The following is a 15,793-nucleotide window of genomic DNA, read 5'->3' on the forward strand; positions in this document are numbered from 1 at the left end:
AACTCTGCTCGGTATACCTCCAACGTCCAGGGTCCCAGAACCAAGAGAAGCCTCTCCTCTTGATCTGGGTCTTCAGCTTCCTCCCTCAGCCCCGCCTTGTGGGCGTGACCATTACCGAAGCCTCAATGGGGGTTGGAACTTCCAGGCCAAGGCTGGGATGGCTACCCACTACATCTCCTAGTAGCACTAGACATTCAAATCAACTAACAATACCAAACACCACTCTAAGTCGGGCCTTCATAGTAGTACCCTGTCAGAAAGAATGACAGATCTGTATGAGGCTGCCCACCATGTTACATACTGTAATCCAGGCACATGGAAGGTAGAAGCAAGTCATCATCCTTGGCCACAAAGGGAGTTTGAATTATACATGACCTTGTCTCAAAATAACAGAAGGCCAGTTAGGAAGGTTCAGCCCTAAAAGCACTTGCTACCAAGCTCAATCCCTGGAATTCACAGTGCAAGAGAGGAAGAGACTCAGCAAAGTTGTTCTCTGACCTCTATACACTCACCTCCACAGACAGAAGATGGACACATACATACATATTAAATAAATAAGCAAACAAACCAACTACAACGTGTGTTGAGGCCAGAAACTATTCCCTCTTCCCAGTAAATATATGTCCCCTTTCTCCTAACTTGGGCCACACTGTTCCAGGATAGCCTGGGCTAGAGTAAAACCCTGGTTCAAGGGGGATGGTAGGTTAAGGGGGACTGGAGCTCAGTCCTTAGAATAAAGAAATCTGGCTGTATTTACCTTCCACCACTGAACACTGTCTTGTAGAATTTAGAGTATAAAACCAAAAACAAATGGGTATGGTGACTCAGGAAGCAGAGGCAGGCGGATCTCTGAGTTTGAAGCCAGCCTAGTTTACAAAGGACAACCAGGGATAGAGAACCCTGCCTTGAAAAGACAAAACAAAAGAACAAAACAAACAAACAAACAACAAGGTTTTAACTTTTAATCATAAAATTGCCATCAGAATGAATTTTGGTCAGCACAACAAAACTTGAGTCACTACATAACCCTAAAAAGGAATTTAAATTCCCAAAACTTGAACATTCTTCTCTGGAACCTATAATCAGGCTGGTAAGATACTCAGCTGATAAAGGCACTTGCCATCATCTGAGGATCTGAATTTGATCACTGGTACCCACATGGTGGAAGGAGAAAACCAAATACCATAATTTGTCCTCAAATCTCCACACAAGCATCACAGCATGTGTGCACACACAGAGACATATAAAAATGTAATTCCAATATTTTGAAACTAGTAATAGGAGCTACAATATGCTAAGAGTCAGCCAGGTAGTGGTGGCACATACCTTTAATCCCAGCATTCTGGAGGCAGAGGCAAATGGATCTATCTCTGAGTTTGAGGCCAGCCTGGTCTACAGAGTGAGTTCCAGGACAGCCAGGGATACACAGAAAAATGTGTGTGCGTGCGTGTGTGTGTGTGTGTGTGTGTGTAAACAATTTTTAAAACAATATCTTAAATATCAGTGTAAATAAATCTTTTCTCCATATGTCTTTTGCTGAAAAGTTCAATAGCTTCAAATGTTCATTTCTGCTATCAAAGTGATTATATTTTCTCTTTTGTTTTTTTCAAAAGAAAAATTTATTGTGTACACTGCAGGAGAGCAACCAGCATTGTTTTCCATGAAGCTTTTATTAAGTAGTCATCATTAACTATGCTCTGGATAAGCAATTGTGTCATGATGTCAAATGTTTTCAAACCTGGGCCTAGAGGTAGTAGAGTACTTGTGTGCACAAGACCTTGGGTCTGACCCCCTACAGTACTCTGTTGTGTTTATCTAAATTGTTCTATTACCAATAAACCCTCAGTAGTCAGATATTGGGGTTAAAACCTGATAGATCAAAGAAGTAGTGGAGGAGCAACCAGCTGACCTTCTTGCCACACTTCCCAGATTGAAGAGACCTTGAACTCTCAAGTCCCTCTGTATTCCTTCCTGTGCATCTCCTAGATTCTCTATAGCTAATTCCAGTCAGCTGGTCGCTGGCCCTACCCCCTGATTCAAGATCAAGATTAACTTTATTAACACAGTGTCTCAAGGTATCAGTGTGATCAAATATCCTGCAAAAGTACTCAACACACACACACACACACACACACACACACACACACACACACACGCACACAAAAGACTTAAATTTTTGGATACAAATAACAGACCAGGGATATGTCATTTCCCACAACCCACTTAACAAGCAGATATGGGAGTACATTCGTAATTCAAGCACTCATGTGGCAAAATGGGAGGCAGTGACATCCTTTAACAAGATGGAACACCCTGAAGTTGTCCTCTGACCTCCCTATGTGCACACTAACATAAAAACACACACAAACTTTTCAACTAAAAGTTGTTTTAAAAGAGTAGTAACAGAACATTTATACAATAATTCAGCTATCTTAGACTTACACTGCCAAAGTTCCCAAACTACAATCTAAGAGACTACAAGTCAAAGCATGTTGGCACATAGCTGCGGCACTTAAGAGGCTGGGGCAGGAGGACAACAATTGTGAAGTCAGCCTAGGCTACACGAAGAGAGAGAAAATACCTTAAATAAGAAGTCTGTCTAGAGCAGTGGTTCTCAACCTGTGGGTCACAACCTCTTTGGAGACTGAACTGCCCTTCCACAGGGGTCTCCTAAGACTATCAGAAAACAAAGATATTTACAATTCATAACAGTAACATAATAATGAAGTAGTAACGAAAGTAATTTTATGTTTGGGGATCACCACAACTTGAGGAACGAACCACTGGTCTAGAATCTATGTCCACAAAATCATAAACTTACTTAAAACATTGAAACTGGGACTGGTGAGATGGGTCAGTGAGTAAGGCCAGTGCTGCCAAACTTGATGACCTGCGTTCCATCCTGGAACCCACAAGGTAGAAGCAGAAAACTGACTTCTACAGGTTGTCCTTTGACCTCTGTACACACATAATGGCACATTCAACCCCCCCACAAACATACACATCATGCATGCATGTGCACACACACACACACAAAAAAATAAAAATAATAAATTTTGCAATTATATGTGTCCAAGGCACACTGTTACCTGACACTTAAGAGTAGTATAAGACTTCACACAGAATTATCTTTCTCTTAAATGGCTAAATTTGTAACACAAGAGTGTATAGATTATTTCCTGTTAGACTTTGATCTTTACAAATCAATAATAATGGTCCAGAAAAGAAACCTCTCAACTTCCTTACCACCAAACACTAAACTTTACCTGGACAAATACCACACCGCCCAAGGTAATGTCTTGCTTTATACTGATCTCCAACTATATCCTGAATCAATAGGCAGTATTCTGTGAAAAACTCACTAGGACAAATGAATGACTGTGCAAAGTGTGAAAGATATATATATATATATAGTGTGTGTGTGCTTCAAAATCATACTTGAAAATTTCCAGTGATTTTTGAAATTATTTCATGAAGGCTAGAGAGATGACTCCGCAGTTAAAAACACTGCTTCTGTGGAGGATCCTGGTTCAATTCCTACCACTCACAACCCTCTCTAATTGTAGTTCCAGGGAATCAAATAGCCGCTTCTGACCTCTGAGGACACCAGGCATGTATGTGGCACACAAGCATGCATGTATGCAAAATATTTACACACATAAAATAAAAACTTTTAATTACTTTATGAAATATTCCCATGAAATCCAAGATTAATTTTAATTAAATTCAACTTGTAAAAAACAGATTTGGGGGAATTGTAAGAGTAAATGTGGGACTGAAGAAATAATTCAAGTTAAGCACACTTGCTGCTCTTGCAAAAGACTGCAAGAGGATCAGCTCCCAGCACTCATATCAGGATGTGTCAGAAAGCTCACAATCACCTGTTAACTCTAGCTCCAGGAGACCCAACACCATCTTCTGGCCTTTGTAGGCATCTAGACATGTGTACGTACGTACATACATACATACATACATACATACATACATACACACACACACACATACACACACACACACCTCAAAGTAAACACACCCAAAAGTAAACATACATATTTTATGTAAATGGTGTTTTAGAAATAATGGAATAAAATCATGTTGTGACTGGCAATGATCTGAACAAAACACAACTAGAATGTGAGTACTGACATTTGGTTGTGTGTCTTTAGTGGTCAGAGAAGAGTGGACAAGCTCCTGAACACATGAGCAGTTCAGTTATCAAACAGCTATGCCTAACTGTCCTGCAGGTTTCAGCACAATCCTGATGAAAGCTATAGCTCCTCCCCTCTGGATAATACATGATAAGATGAAATTCTGAGTGACTGTGAGGGAAGGAGAGGTTTACAGACCCCTAAAGCCCACCTGTGCTTGCACTTCCTAAGTATATGCAAGCACCCATTAAGATTGCTAGGACTCCGCCCAGAGTGAAGTGAGGGAAAAGAACGCTATTTTCTGTTCTTTTTAGGGTGTGAAATGGTCTCACCACAGCCCAAGCAAGCCTCACGCTCACAGCAATTGTCTTCCCCCATACATGGGGCAGGTATTACTATATACAGTTCCTCTTTTTCACCTTTTATTACACCTCTTGCTTCTATAACCAATTAGAAAATACAATCCTCAGCATAGCCAACTGAGCTCCTAAAATAAGGTTTCTTGGTCTAAACTTGCATAAACTCTTTACCCAAATGTGAACACTATCTCCAAATTTAGTATGAAAGTGACCAGATTTCTTAAAAATCATACTATTTTTCATAGGAAAATCTCAATGTCATTTCCACTTAAAAGAAAAATAAATTTAATAACTTTAAATTAAACATTTCAATTAGTAACATCAAACAGACTATACTGATTGTTTAAGAGGCAACAGATATTCTCTCATTTTGATAGAAATCATTTTTATGAAAGTATTTTAATCATCTGGGAACAAAAGCTATCTCATTTATATGTTTCATTCTGTGTCCATTAGGTTTAAAGCATGCTAAGCCAAAAATGCAATAGTGGCTTATTTTCCTTTGTCTCACTTAAGTTACAAGCTGAAACTGATACTTTGCACTTAGGTAATAAAAATTTCAAATTAATTATCACAGCATTCCATATTTTACCAAAAACTACATCTTCCACATTCTACAATCATTTACCTATTAAATAAACTATTAAATAAAGAAAGATGGGAACGGTGGCACACACCTTTAATCCTAGCACTTGAGAGGCAGAGACAAGTAGCTCTGTAGATATCATCTTTCACAGAATACTAGAATACTAGCACATATTTCTAATGGAGTTTCAACTCTCCAGAAGAGTTCCTATTCTGCTCCGTGACAGCAGAAAGAAGACAGTATGTCTCCTCTCCAGGAATGTGTTCCTGGCAGGTGTGGTAGCACATAGCTGTCATCCCAGCACCTGGGAGGCAGAAGAGCAGGAAAAATCAGAACTCAGGGTCATCCTTGGCTATATACTTAGTCTTAGGCCAGCTTGGGTGAAGTGAGGCCCTGTCTTAAAAAACTACTACTTTCTGCTATAGAACTAGGTAACTAGCTGACATTTAATCCCAGCATTCAGGAGGCAGAGGCCAGCCTGGTTTACAGAGTGGGTTACAGGGCAGCCAGGGCTGTTTACACAGAGAATCCCTGTCTTAAAAAACAAACAAACAAAAAAGGGATAGGTCAATAAAAGGTAGGAAGTGCCACTGATCCTGACTGGATGAAAGGCTGTCACCATTAAAAAACAACAGGGTAACAATGGCACCTGGTGTCACCCCTCCAGGCATGCCAGTATGACTGCATTTGTACTCTCCCCACAAAAATAACAATCGCCATGAACAAGAAAATCACTAAGTAGTTAAGAGCACTTGCTGCTGCTCTTGCAGAAAAAGGTTCAGTTCCCAGCACCACATGGCCACTCACAATCACCTAGAATTCCCAACACCAAGAGATATGACACCCTCTTCAGGCCTCTGCAGGCACTACATACACGTGGTACATACATGTAAGCAAACATTCATACACAAAAATAAGTTTAAAAATTTTTAAAAAAAGAGCTGGGGTCATACCTATACATCACCTTTAATCTCAGCACTTGGGAGGCATAATCAGGCAAATTCATCTCTATGAGTTCAAGGCCAGCCAGGTCTACATAGCGAGTTCTGTGCCAGCAAAGGCTATACATAGTAAAACTCTGTCTCAAAAATAAAACACAATTAAAGTAAAAATAAAAGGGGGTTGGGGATTTAGCTCAGTGGCAGAGCGCTTAGGCAAGCTCAAGGTCCTGGGTTCAATCCTCAGCTATAAATAAATGAATGAATGAATGAATGAATGAATGAATGAATAAATGGAAGGAAGGAAGGAAGGAAGGAAAGAGAGAGAGAGAAAGAAAGAAAGAAAGAAAAGAAGAAAGAAAGAAAGAAAGAAAGAAAGAAAGAAAGAAAGAAAGAAAGAAAAGTTGCCAAAAGGTAAAAGAACAGGTCTGATGTGAAAATTTGTAACTACAATCACTTCATGTACACAATGTATTCCATGGATGTCTCCTTGGATCAAACTTGTCAACAAGAATGTGTTCAAAGACACTAGTCTCAAGTGTAGGACTGATTGGAAGCCAGGGCCAAGTTCCAAGAAAGTATTAAGCAAGAACAAATGGTTAATTCAAAAGCTTCAATTTTACATGATTTCTGGTCATTAAAAACATAGAGGAGCTGAACATACAGGTCAACTGGTAGAGTGCTTGTCTGTCATTGCTGGGCCCAGGGTTCAAAACCAAGCACTGCATAAGTTAACAGAGCTGGGTGAGATGGCACATGTCTGTAAACCTAGCATGAGGAAGGTGGAGGCAGGAAAATTAGGAGTTCTAGGCCAGCGTCAGCTTTAGCAAGTTGAAAGCCAACCTGAGCTACGTGAGACCCTATCTCTAAAATAAAATACTAGTAGTAACAGTTACAGTCGCAACAATAGTAGTAAAATGACAACCTGTGGCTGCCCACTGCACTATCAACATTTTGACATGCTCAGAGGTGGATGAGAAGTGAGGGAGGAAATTAGGAATTAAATGCGCCATGAAAATTCAGCACAAATCAAAGTTTTTAACTCTACACTAAAAAGTCACTAAGCATGATATGTCTGTACTTTTTTTCAAACTACATTTCACAGAGCAACACAAGATTTTTTTACTGGCACAGAATGTAAATGCTTACTTCCAAAAGCAGCCACCATCATCTTACCATCGTCCTTTAATAAAGTAGCTTCATCTCCAATGGCTCCTATCATCCCCTCTGCTACTAGCATTTTTCCACAGCAGTCAGTGACCCTTTAAAACAGAATCAAACTCCACTGCTCTGCAGTGAGACTGCACCACTTCTCTGTGAGACCTGCAATGCTCCTTATTTCCACAGCAGTGAGAGCCAGAGTCCTCAAAATACCTCCCAGGTTCTAGGAGGGCCTGCTGTGCTCTGCCCCACACCACATCCCTTTACCCTATCCCTTCCCACTGCTTTCCTCCCTGTTCCATACCAGCTACCCTGACATCTAGTGCTTTGAGACCTGGCCAGCCACATAGCCATTAACTGAGTGTTCAAGTACCTGCCCAAATTTCTTCTCAATGATGCCAACTCTTACACCCCACACCCCAGCCTCTGAATTCTTCACCTTACCCTGTCCAGCCCTTTCCTTATTCCCAAGACATCTATTCCTTAAAGTAGTAATTTATCATATTTATTCCTTTTTGTTAACAAAGGTTTCTTAACATATGGGATCCACAGATCCAGGAATTTCTACCTGTTTGATTCACTGATACATCCTAATAGCCAGAACAGAGACTAGCATGCAATAGCATTCAGTAAATGATGAGTGCATTTTTTAAGTCTCCAGGGTCTAACACCACCTGTCACAACACAAACACCTGAAGGTAAATACTCAGCATTCAATAGGTTATCACAAGCCACACTACCTGAAAAGGAATAGGTCCACTCCTAGGAGTTAACAGACTGGAAAATAAATATTCACCTGAGCTATCAAGATGCCTCTGCAGATAAAGGCACTTGCCACTAAGCCTGAATATGATCCCTGGAACACCACACAGTGGAAAGAGAGAACAAACTGAGCTCCAACACTCAAACTATATATGCATGCCACATACAAAAATAGCTAAATTTAAAATGTAATAAGAATTTTAACGTATATATATATTTACGCTCAAATGAACACATATGAATAAGCATATCTGAGGATGTACATCATGGAACACATATGCATGTATAAATGTTACAACTCTTTAAATAAAAATATTTTTAGCTGGGCGGTGGTGACATACCCCTTTAATCTCAGCACTCAAGAGGCAGAGGCAGAGGCAAATCTGTGGGAGTTCGAGGACAGCCTGGTCTTCAGAGCTAGTTCCAAGACACCTAAGGCTATACACACACATGCACATACACACAAAACTGCCTCAAAAACAAAAACAAACAAACAAAATTAAACTTTAAAAGTTTAAACCTTGTACTGGAGAGATGGCTCAGAGGTTAAGAGCACTAACTTCTCTTTCAGAGGTCCTGAGTTCAATTCTCAGAACTCACATGGTAGCTTACAACTGTCTGTAACTCCAGTTCCAGGGGATCTGATACCCTCATACATACAAGAATGCAGGAAAGACGGGTGGTGGTGGTGCACGCCTGTAATCCCAGCACTCGGGAGGCAGAGGCAGGTGGATCTCTGTGAGTTCGAGGCCTACGGAGCTAGTCCAGGACAGGCTCCACAGCTACAGAGAAACCCTGTCTCGAAAAACCAAAAAAAAAAAAGAATGCAGGCAAAATACCAATGTACATAAAATAAAATTTAAAAAAGTTTAAACCTTATAATTTGTGAATTATATCTTACTTTTTAAAATTAAAAAAGAAATAAAAATAACTGACAGACTGTTGAGCTCAATACGTCTGCTCATGAGGGCAGACTAGGAATTGGGAATACTTTTTTGGCTGTACTCACTCAATCTGAGAAGTTCCATGTACTGACTACATAAAGCAGAGTGTTAAGTGGTTAAGTGGAGGGCAGGTGTCTCGGGAGCTGCTCATATTAACAGCAACAAGGAGAACATCCACCTCACATCTAACCTTGCTAATCTCATCAGCTCCATATTCAGTACCATGGCTTCTCCATCATCCCCTCCCAAACTACCAGCTGACAGCTAGCTGTATGACCGGTCTGTCCACTTCCTCTCGCACTACATTAGTCAACTCTCCTTACACCAATTACTGTTCTGGTCGGACAATGTGTACCCCATCACTTCACTCTTCAGTTCAAGACCCTCACAAGACTTCCTGGCTGTATTAGTCCATTTTCCTTTACTCTAACAAATTACACAAGGATGTGTACCTTAGAAAGTTACAAAACTTAGCCAGGTGATGGTGATGCACGCCTTTAATCCCAGCACTCGGGAGGCAGAGACAAGCAGATCTCTGCGAATTCCGGGCCAGCCTGGGCTATAGAGTTGAGTTCCTGGACAGCCAGGGCTACATACAGAAACACTGTCCCAAAAAAACAAAACAACAACAAAACAAAAAACAACAACAACAACAACAAAAAAAAAAAAACGAAAAGTTACAGAACTTTTTAATTATACAAAACTATAAACTGTGGTGACTGAAAATTTCAAGGCAGGGCAGTCCCATGTATTCAGTCATTGGTAAGAGCCAAATGAGAGCTGGGAAAATGAAAGTACTAAGGCTGGTGACCTGAATTTTATTCTCAGAACCTATATAGAGGGAAAAGTGAGACCCAACTCACCAAGTTGTCTGACTCCAATGTTTACTCTGGCATGCGCGCACACACACACTCTAATTTCTTTAAAATCATTTTTTAAAGTTTCATGTACCTTGTACATGAGTACCTATTCATACATGCATTTTGTATGGGTGCACATGCACTTGGGTATATGTACACAGGTCAAAGGTTGTCATCAGGTGCCTTCTTCAGTCGCTCTCTATCTTTAAAAAAAATTATGGCATTTATTTATTTATTTTGTGTGTGCTTAGGAGAGGAACATACATATGTGGAAACCAGAAGGGTTCCTGGGATCAAACTCAGGTGTCAGGCTTGGCAGCAACCTGAGCCATCTTGCCAGCCCCTCTCCATCTTTTCTTTTTCACATGGGGTCTCTTTCTGAACCTGGAACACACCAATTCAATTTGACTGGACTGCTAGCCCACAAGCCCCAGTATCTCCCCGCCTCTAGTGCTGGGATTACAAGTCAACACAGCCACAATTCAGCTTTTCACATGGGTGCTGGGGACACTTCACATCCCTCATGCTTGTGCAATGAGCACTTTATGAACTGAGCCATGTCCCCAGATTCCTCACACAGCATTTAAAAACATTTTCAGACTAGATTGTAACTCAACTGTAAAGTGCTTGTTTACATGTATGACACCCTGGCTTCAATCTCATTAGCTCGAAGGGAGGAGGTTCACTCCTTCATCTTCTATCACTGTTCCACTAGTCTCACCCAAACACATCACACTGTTTTTAAATTTTCAGATAAGACCTCACTAAATCACTCAGGTCAGCCTTGAGCTTACTCTGTAACCTAGGCAGCACTGAATTTGCCAGTCTCCTGCCAGTCTCCAAAGTGGGTGGGATGACAGGCCTGGCAACACACCCAGCTCCAACAAACCCAAGTTTCCATATGTACCGCCCTGTTCTGTTCCCGTGTATCTGAAATGCTTTTCCCTTCGACAGTCAGCACAGATGTCAACTATACCAGAAAACTTTCCATGACTCTTTCACTTAGCTGTCCCTTCACAGCATGTACTGCAATAGTCATACAGTGGAACAAATACTCCAGAAATTGCTTTAGTTTTCAGTCTCCTACTACACTGACAGCAAGCCAAATGACTGATGCTACCTCATCGCACTGGCTGACACATGGAAGTAGTTCTTAAATGAAGGATTTATTTAAATGAGAAAGAGAAAAAAGAATCCAAGGCAGAAAAGGAAGCAAAGAAAGGGAAAGGAGGAAGAGAAAGAGTATGCCTGCATACCCAGAACTGGAAAGAGGACACTTAGAACCAATCAGTGTGTTTACATGGTCCAGGCCAGTACTCACTGGAAGACAATGATACAGATGAAAAAGGCCAGACTCTTAGGTACAGCATCTAAATCACTTATTCCATAAACATTCTAATGTCTAAGCCACACAGCCCACTTCACTCCACAAATTACTGCAGTATATTAAGAACGTTAGTAACATGCACAGTATAAAAAGCAGAAAGTTACCAAAAAAGTAGGAATCAATCTGACATAATTAACTGTAATTTCCATAGCCTATCTTCTAATATCTCACACTGATGCTAAAAGGTCTACCAACTGAAAGTATGAAAAACAATAGAAGGGCTATTGAGATGGTCAGCAGGTAAAGGCCCTTACTGTAGAGCCCTATGACCCAACAGTATGAGTCCAATCCTAAGGACCCATTTGGTGGAAAGAGACAATCAACTTAAGTTGTCCTGACCTCATGCGAATGTACATATACATACAAACAAATGTTAATATATTCGTCAAAAAAAAAAAAAAAAAGGACACCAGCAACTTCTACCTAATAGCAGTGTCCATAGCAACAGTAGCATCAATCCTAAAGCCGACTGCTTTTATGTGACAAGTCACAGTTATGTGACAAGTCACAGTTCTCACAAACAGACTGCAAAAACAATCTCCAGACAGAACACACTAGTCATGACCAGGCTTTGTGTACATTAAGTTTTGAAGGTTATACCATAAGAAAACTGTTTCTAAAAGCCAGCTAACATTTAAAATAGAATATATACTTTTCTACATAGGCAAAGACCAAATAATGTCATTACCTCAATACACTGCAACAGTAAAATCCCTAGTGTCACTATTAATAAGACAAATAATTAAAACTTAAAAGCTTGTTTCAAATAAGATTTGTTTGGCAAGATTCAACAAACAGCCTAAAATCATTCCGTGGGTCAAATGTTATTCACACACATACACACACACACACACACACACACACTACCTGAAACCTTTTATTCACACACAAAATTGGGCCCGATATACTCAACAGTAAATACCTTCTCTTCATTTTATTTTGATTCTTTGATAGTCACACTATGTAGCCAAGGCTGGCCTCAAACTCACAAAGATCTGCCTGCCTCTACCTCCTACATGCTGCAATTAAAGATGTATGCCATCTTTTTTTTAAGATTTATCTTTCTTATTTTTATTTATATGTATGTGTGTATGACTATGTAAATGAATGCTGCATGTGTGTGGGTAGTGTCTGTGGAGACCAGAAGTGAGTGTTAGATAGATCCCTCCCTCGGAACTGGAGTTACAAGGTGGCTGTAAAACATAGAGGCCAGACACTCAACTCCCATGAGGAAAGGCAGCAGGCTCCTAATCACTGAACCTCAGGCACTCAGGAGGAATTTATCAATTGCATGTAAGAAATTAAATTGCAAAAAATAAATTTTAATACTAGCAATGAGTAATAGATTCCCCAAAATTTCCTAAACTAAAAACAGAAAGTTCTTTATAAAGTTGGAAATTTGTTTTAACAACTTTTTTTTAACATTAATAATAACAAGTACCTTTATTGCATTTGTCTAATACCATGAAACTTCTAAGGCTAAAGTTTCCAGCAAACTTTCTCTTCACTGTTATTTTGATTGCTTGTTGGAGATAGTGTTTCATGTGGCCTTGGCTGGCTTCCAACTCAATAGGTAGGCTAGGCTAGCCTCTAGCTCATTGTATTATCCAGGCTGGCCTTGAACTACTACTGATCCTCCTTCCGCAACATGCATGCACCCTCACACCTGGCTTTCTTTTTCTTAAACAGACAAGTTTTTTAAACAGGAAAAGAAAGGAATAAATAAAAATCTACATCTTCAACTTAGTATATATAACCCTTTTAGACAAGCATTTACATTCTAAGATACGTCAGGCATTACCACGGGAACTTTGACAGATTACAGCATTCCGAAAATTTATTCATCTTCTAAATATTATACATTTACCAGTCAACTTAAAATTTTTTTCTCAAGTTTTCATCCAACTGCAAGGCAGTTACATGCTTTTCCTAATAAACCCACTTCTCACTGTTTTCACAGATTGTACATCTGTGACTAACAAAGGGTTTCATCTCTGACATATCTCTGGGTATGTTTTCATTCACACGAGAGGGAGACAGGAACACAGTAAATAAAAACCAAGCTGTCCACAAAGCCCTAAACTAAACAAACAAACAAACAAACAAACAAACAAAAACCACAACTTTAAAAATGGACTAAACTGCTCTGTACAATAGGCAAATATTTAGGTGGCGAGAGTGTTTGCATTCTTCTATAAACAGAAGCTTTTGAAACTGTACCTGGATGAAGTCCTAAAAAGCAATCCTCATTCTGGAGACAAGTGAAATTAATTTAAAAAAGAAAAAACATCCTAAAAGAACTGTCAAAAGTAGATGCCATTTACATCCTGACATGCTATCGATTACATTTCAATCCAGTAAACACACACTACTACGGTTCTCAAGCACATCTGAATTTGTAATATATTTAAAGAAAAAAAATTCTAGTATCAAAATTCCACCAGTTAAATCTAGATATATCAGATACCCAAAGCTTTTCATACCAGTGTGGGGGAAAAAAAAAAAAAAAACTTTACAAACTCTCTAAAATGACAAAAACCACCTGTATTTTTATTGCTAGGATTTACTCCACCAATACACAAACTACTTCTTAGACACATTTCTTAGAAGCTATTCTGCGGTCAACATGTTTACTTCAGAGGAACCTGGCCATCAGTTTTCCACACAACACAACATAGCAGAGCACATGACAACTCCAAGACCCAGAACATCAACATAAAGAAAAATGGACCACACAACCCTACATCCCTGGAAATACAAGGTATAACAGACCAAATTAGATCTCTAAACGTAAAGGGCACCAAACTGCTTTAAACATCTTCAAAATTATTTTTGCTTTCTGCTTAAAATTCACGGTTCTGTCCACATGATTAAATACAATTTTCTTTCATCGGTGTTGACAGACAGACCCACTGTATAGTACTGTTTCAAGAGTCAGGTTACTACAACAGCTTTCTGTTTTATGATTTAAGACGCTTTAATTAGTGCAGTTGTTCCTAAGGTTCCATGCAAAAGGCGCTGTTCTATTGCGGAGCCGCACGCACAGCTTTGGTGAGATGTCTCCTAACTGACTCCACAACTCCACGACACAGCCCGTGGAAGATCGCACCAGCTGACCCTCTTTCTCCAGGGAAAGCTCCGCACCGAGCCACTCCACCACACACCTGCCTCTGCAAAACTCGCAGGCCTGCCACAGCCACGGCCCCTGCACTTCCTGAATTCGAAAGCCACTCAAGCTGGCTGAGTGACGCCTTACCTTCATGGTGACTCTGGGGCCGCGATCCCCACGGCGACACCAGCTTCACCTGCACCTGGAGGGGAAACAAAGACACCCCGGTCAGTACCACAGGCACCCCGTACGCCGTCGGGGCGGGGGCGGCACCGAGTGAGGCCAGGAACCCGAGCAGGCACGCGCCATCCCAGAGCCCCTACCGCCCCCACCGCCCGCCGCTCGCCGCCCCATTGTCGCGACTCCACGGACTTTTCCCCGTCCTCCACGATGACGCCATTTCTGTCAGAAGAAAACTCACAACAAGCCCAGAGTCCGGCGCGGCCTGGAGTGCAGCTGCAGCCGTCCAAGCCCACCGAACCGCGATGCCCGGAGCTCCGGGACTGAGCCCTGAGTGAACCGGCGGGCCCTTAGGCTGCGGCGGCTCGGCCCCACAGAGCCCGTCCGCGTCCAGCTCAAGCCCAGGCCCACAAGTGGGAGCCGGGGCCGGGCACCGAGGACATCGAGCTCTCAGTCCCACGGGCCGAGGCCGCAGGGCTCACGGTGCGGCCCGGGAAGGGCGGCTCCGGCTAGGCGCCGCGGGGGGCGGGGGTCCCGGGAGGCCGAGGCCCCGCAGCGAGCGCCGACTCAGCCCCGTAGCCATCTGCCCCGATGCGCGGCCCGGCCCGGAGCTTCCCCCCCCCCACGAAAAATAATGCCCCTACCTCCGGCGTAGACGAGGTCTGAGCCCTGCGGCCAGAGTCCCCTGCTCCGCCTCCCCCCCAACACCAGCAGGCCCGGGGCAGAGATGGCGAAGAAGCTGCGGGTCCGCCGGCGGCCGGGGCTCCAGCTCCTCCTCCTCCCGTGGCGGCGACTGGTACCTTTGTTTGGCGGCCGCTCCGGCTCCCTCGCGGGGGGAGGGGGGCGACGAAAAATCCCTCCCAGACGGAGGTCCGGGCCCCGGTCTCGAAGCCCTCCCGAGGACGGCGGCGGCCGATCTTCTGCGGCTCCCTCCGGGCAGACGTCCAGGCGGTGGCCGTCGCGGCGGCAAGCAGTAGCTCGAGACTCTCCCTCCGCTCCGGCGCCCGTGCTCCTCACTCCGGACTCGACTGACGGGCAAACATCGCTTCCCCCCCACCCCGGCCCCCCCTTCCCCTTCTCCCCTCCCCTCAGTTCTTTTCCCCTCCCCTACCTCTTTCCCGGATGCCTTTCAGACGATCTAGGATTGGCTAGGATTCTTTGGAGCCCGCCTCTTCCCAGTTTTTATTGGTTTCAACGATGCAAACAACGACGCCATTTTCCCACCAGTTCTATGGAAACAGAAAGTTATGCCTCAGTGCTTCCTGGGATTTGAAGTCCACTCTTCCGGGCCAATTGGCAAACTCTCGGACATAAGAACTACCAAGACCGCAATGCCTCTTGCCTGCGTTCGACCGGAGC

The 15,793-nt window shown here is 42.4% G+C and overlaps 1 protein-coding gene across 4 annotated transcripts in view; it reads right to left on the bottom strand.

Annotated features, from left to right (window-relative positions):
* The window catches only part of Arid4b (AT-rich interaction domain 4B), a 122,879-nt gene extending 107,399 nt beyond the window's left edge, over positions 1 to 15,480 (bottom strand). For 3 of the 4 annotated variants that reach the window (XM_036187142.1, XM_036187140.1, XM_036187143.1), the window contains exons 1-2: positions 15,079 to 15,480; positions 14,402 to 14,456 (exon numbers count right to left, since the gene is read on the bottom strand). In XM_036187142.1, coding sequence (XP_036043035.1) covers positions 14,402 to 14,407 — 6 coding nt within the window. In that variant the 5' untranslated portion in view covers positions 14,408 to 14,456; positions 15,079 to 15,480. The remainder of the gene's footprint in view (positions 1 to 14,401; positions 14,457 to 15,078) is intronic. The other variant, XM_036187141.1, reaches the window with a different exon arrangement.
* Between the last annotated feature and the right edge of the window lie 313 nt (positions 15,481 to 15,793).

The sequence above is a fragment of the Onychomys torridus genome, chromosome 5 (genome assembly GCF_903995425.1).
Source record: "Onychomys torridus chromosome 5, mOncTor1.1, whole genome shotgun sequence".
Taxonomy (NCBI): domain Eukaryota; kingdom Metazoa; phylum Chordata; class Mammalia; order Rodentia; family Cricetidae; genus Onychomys; species Onychomys torridus.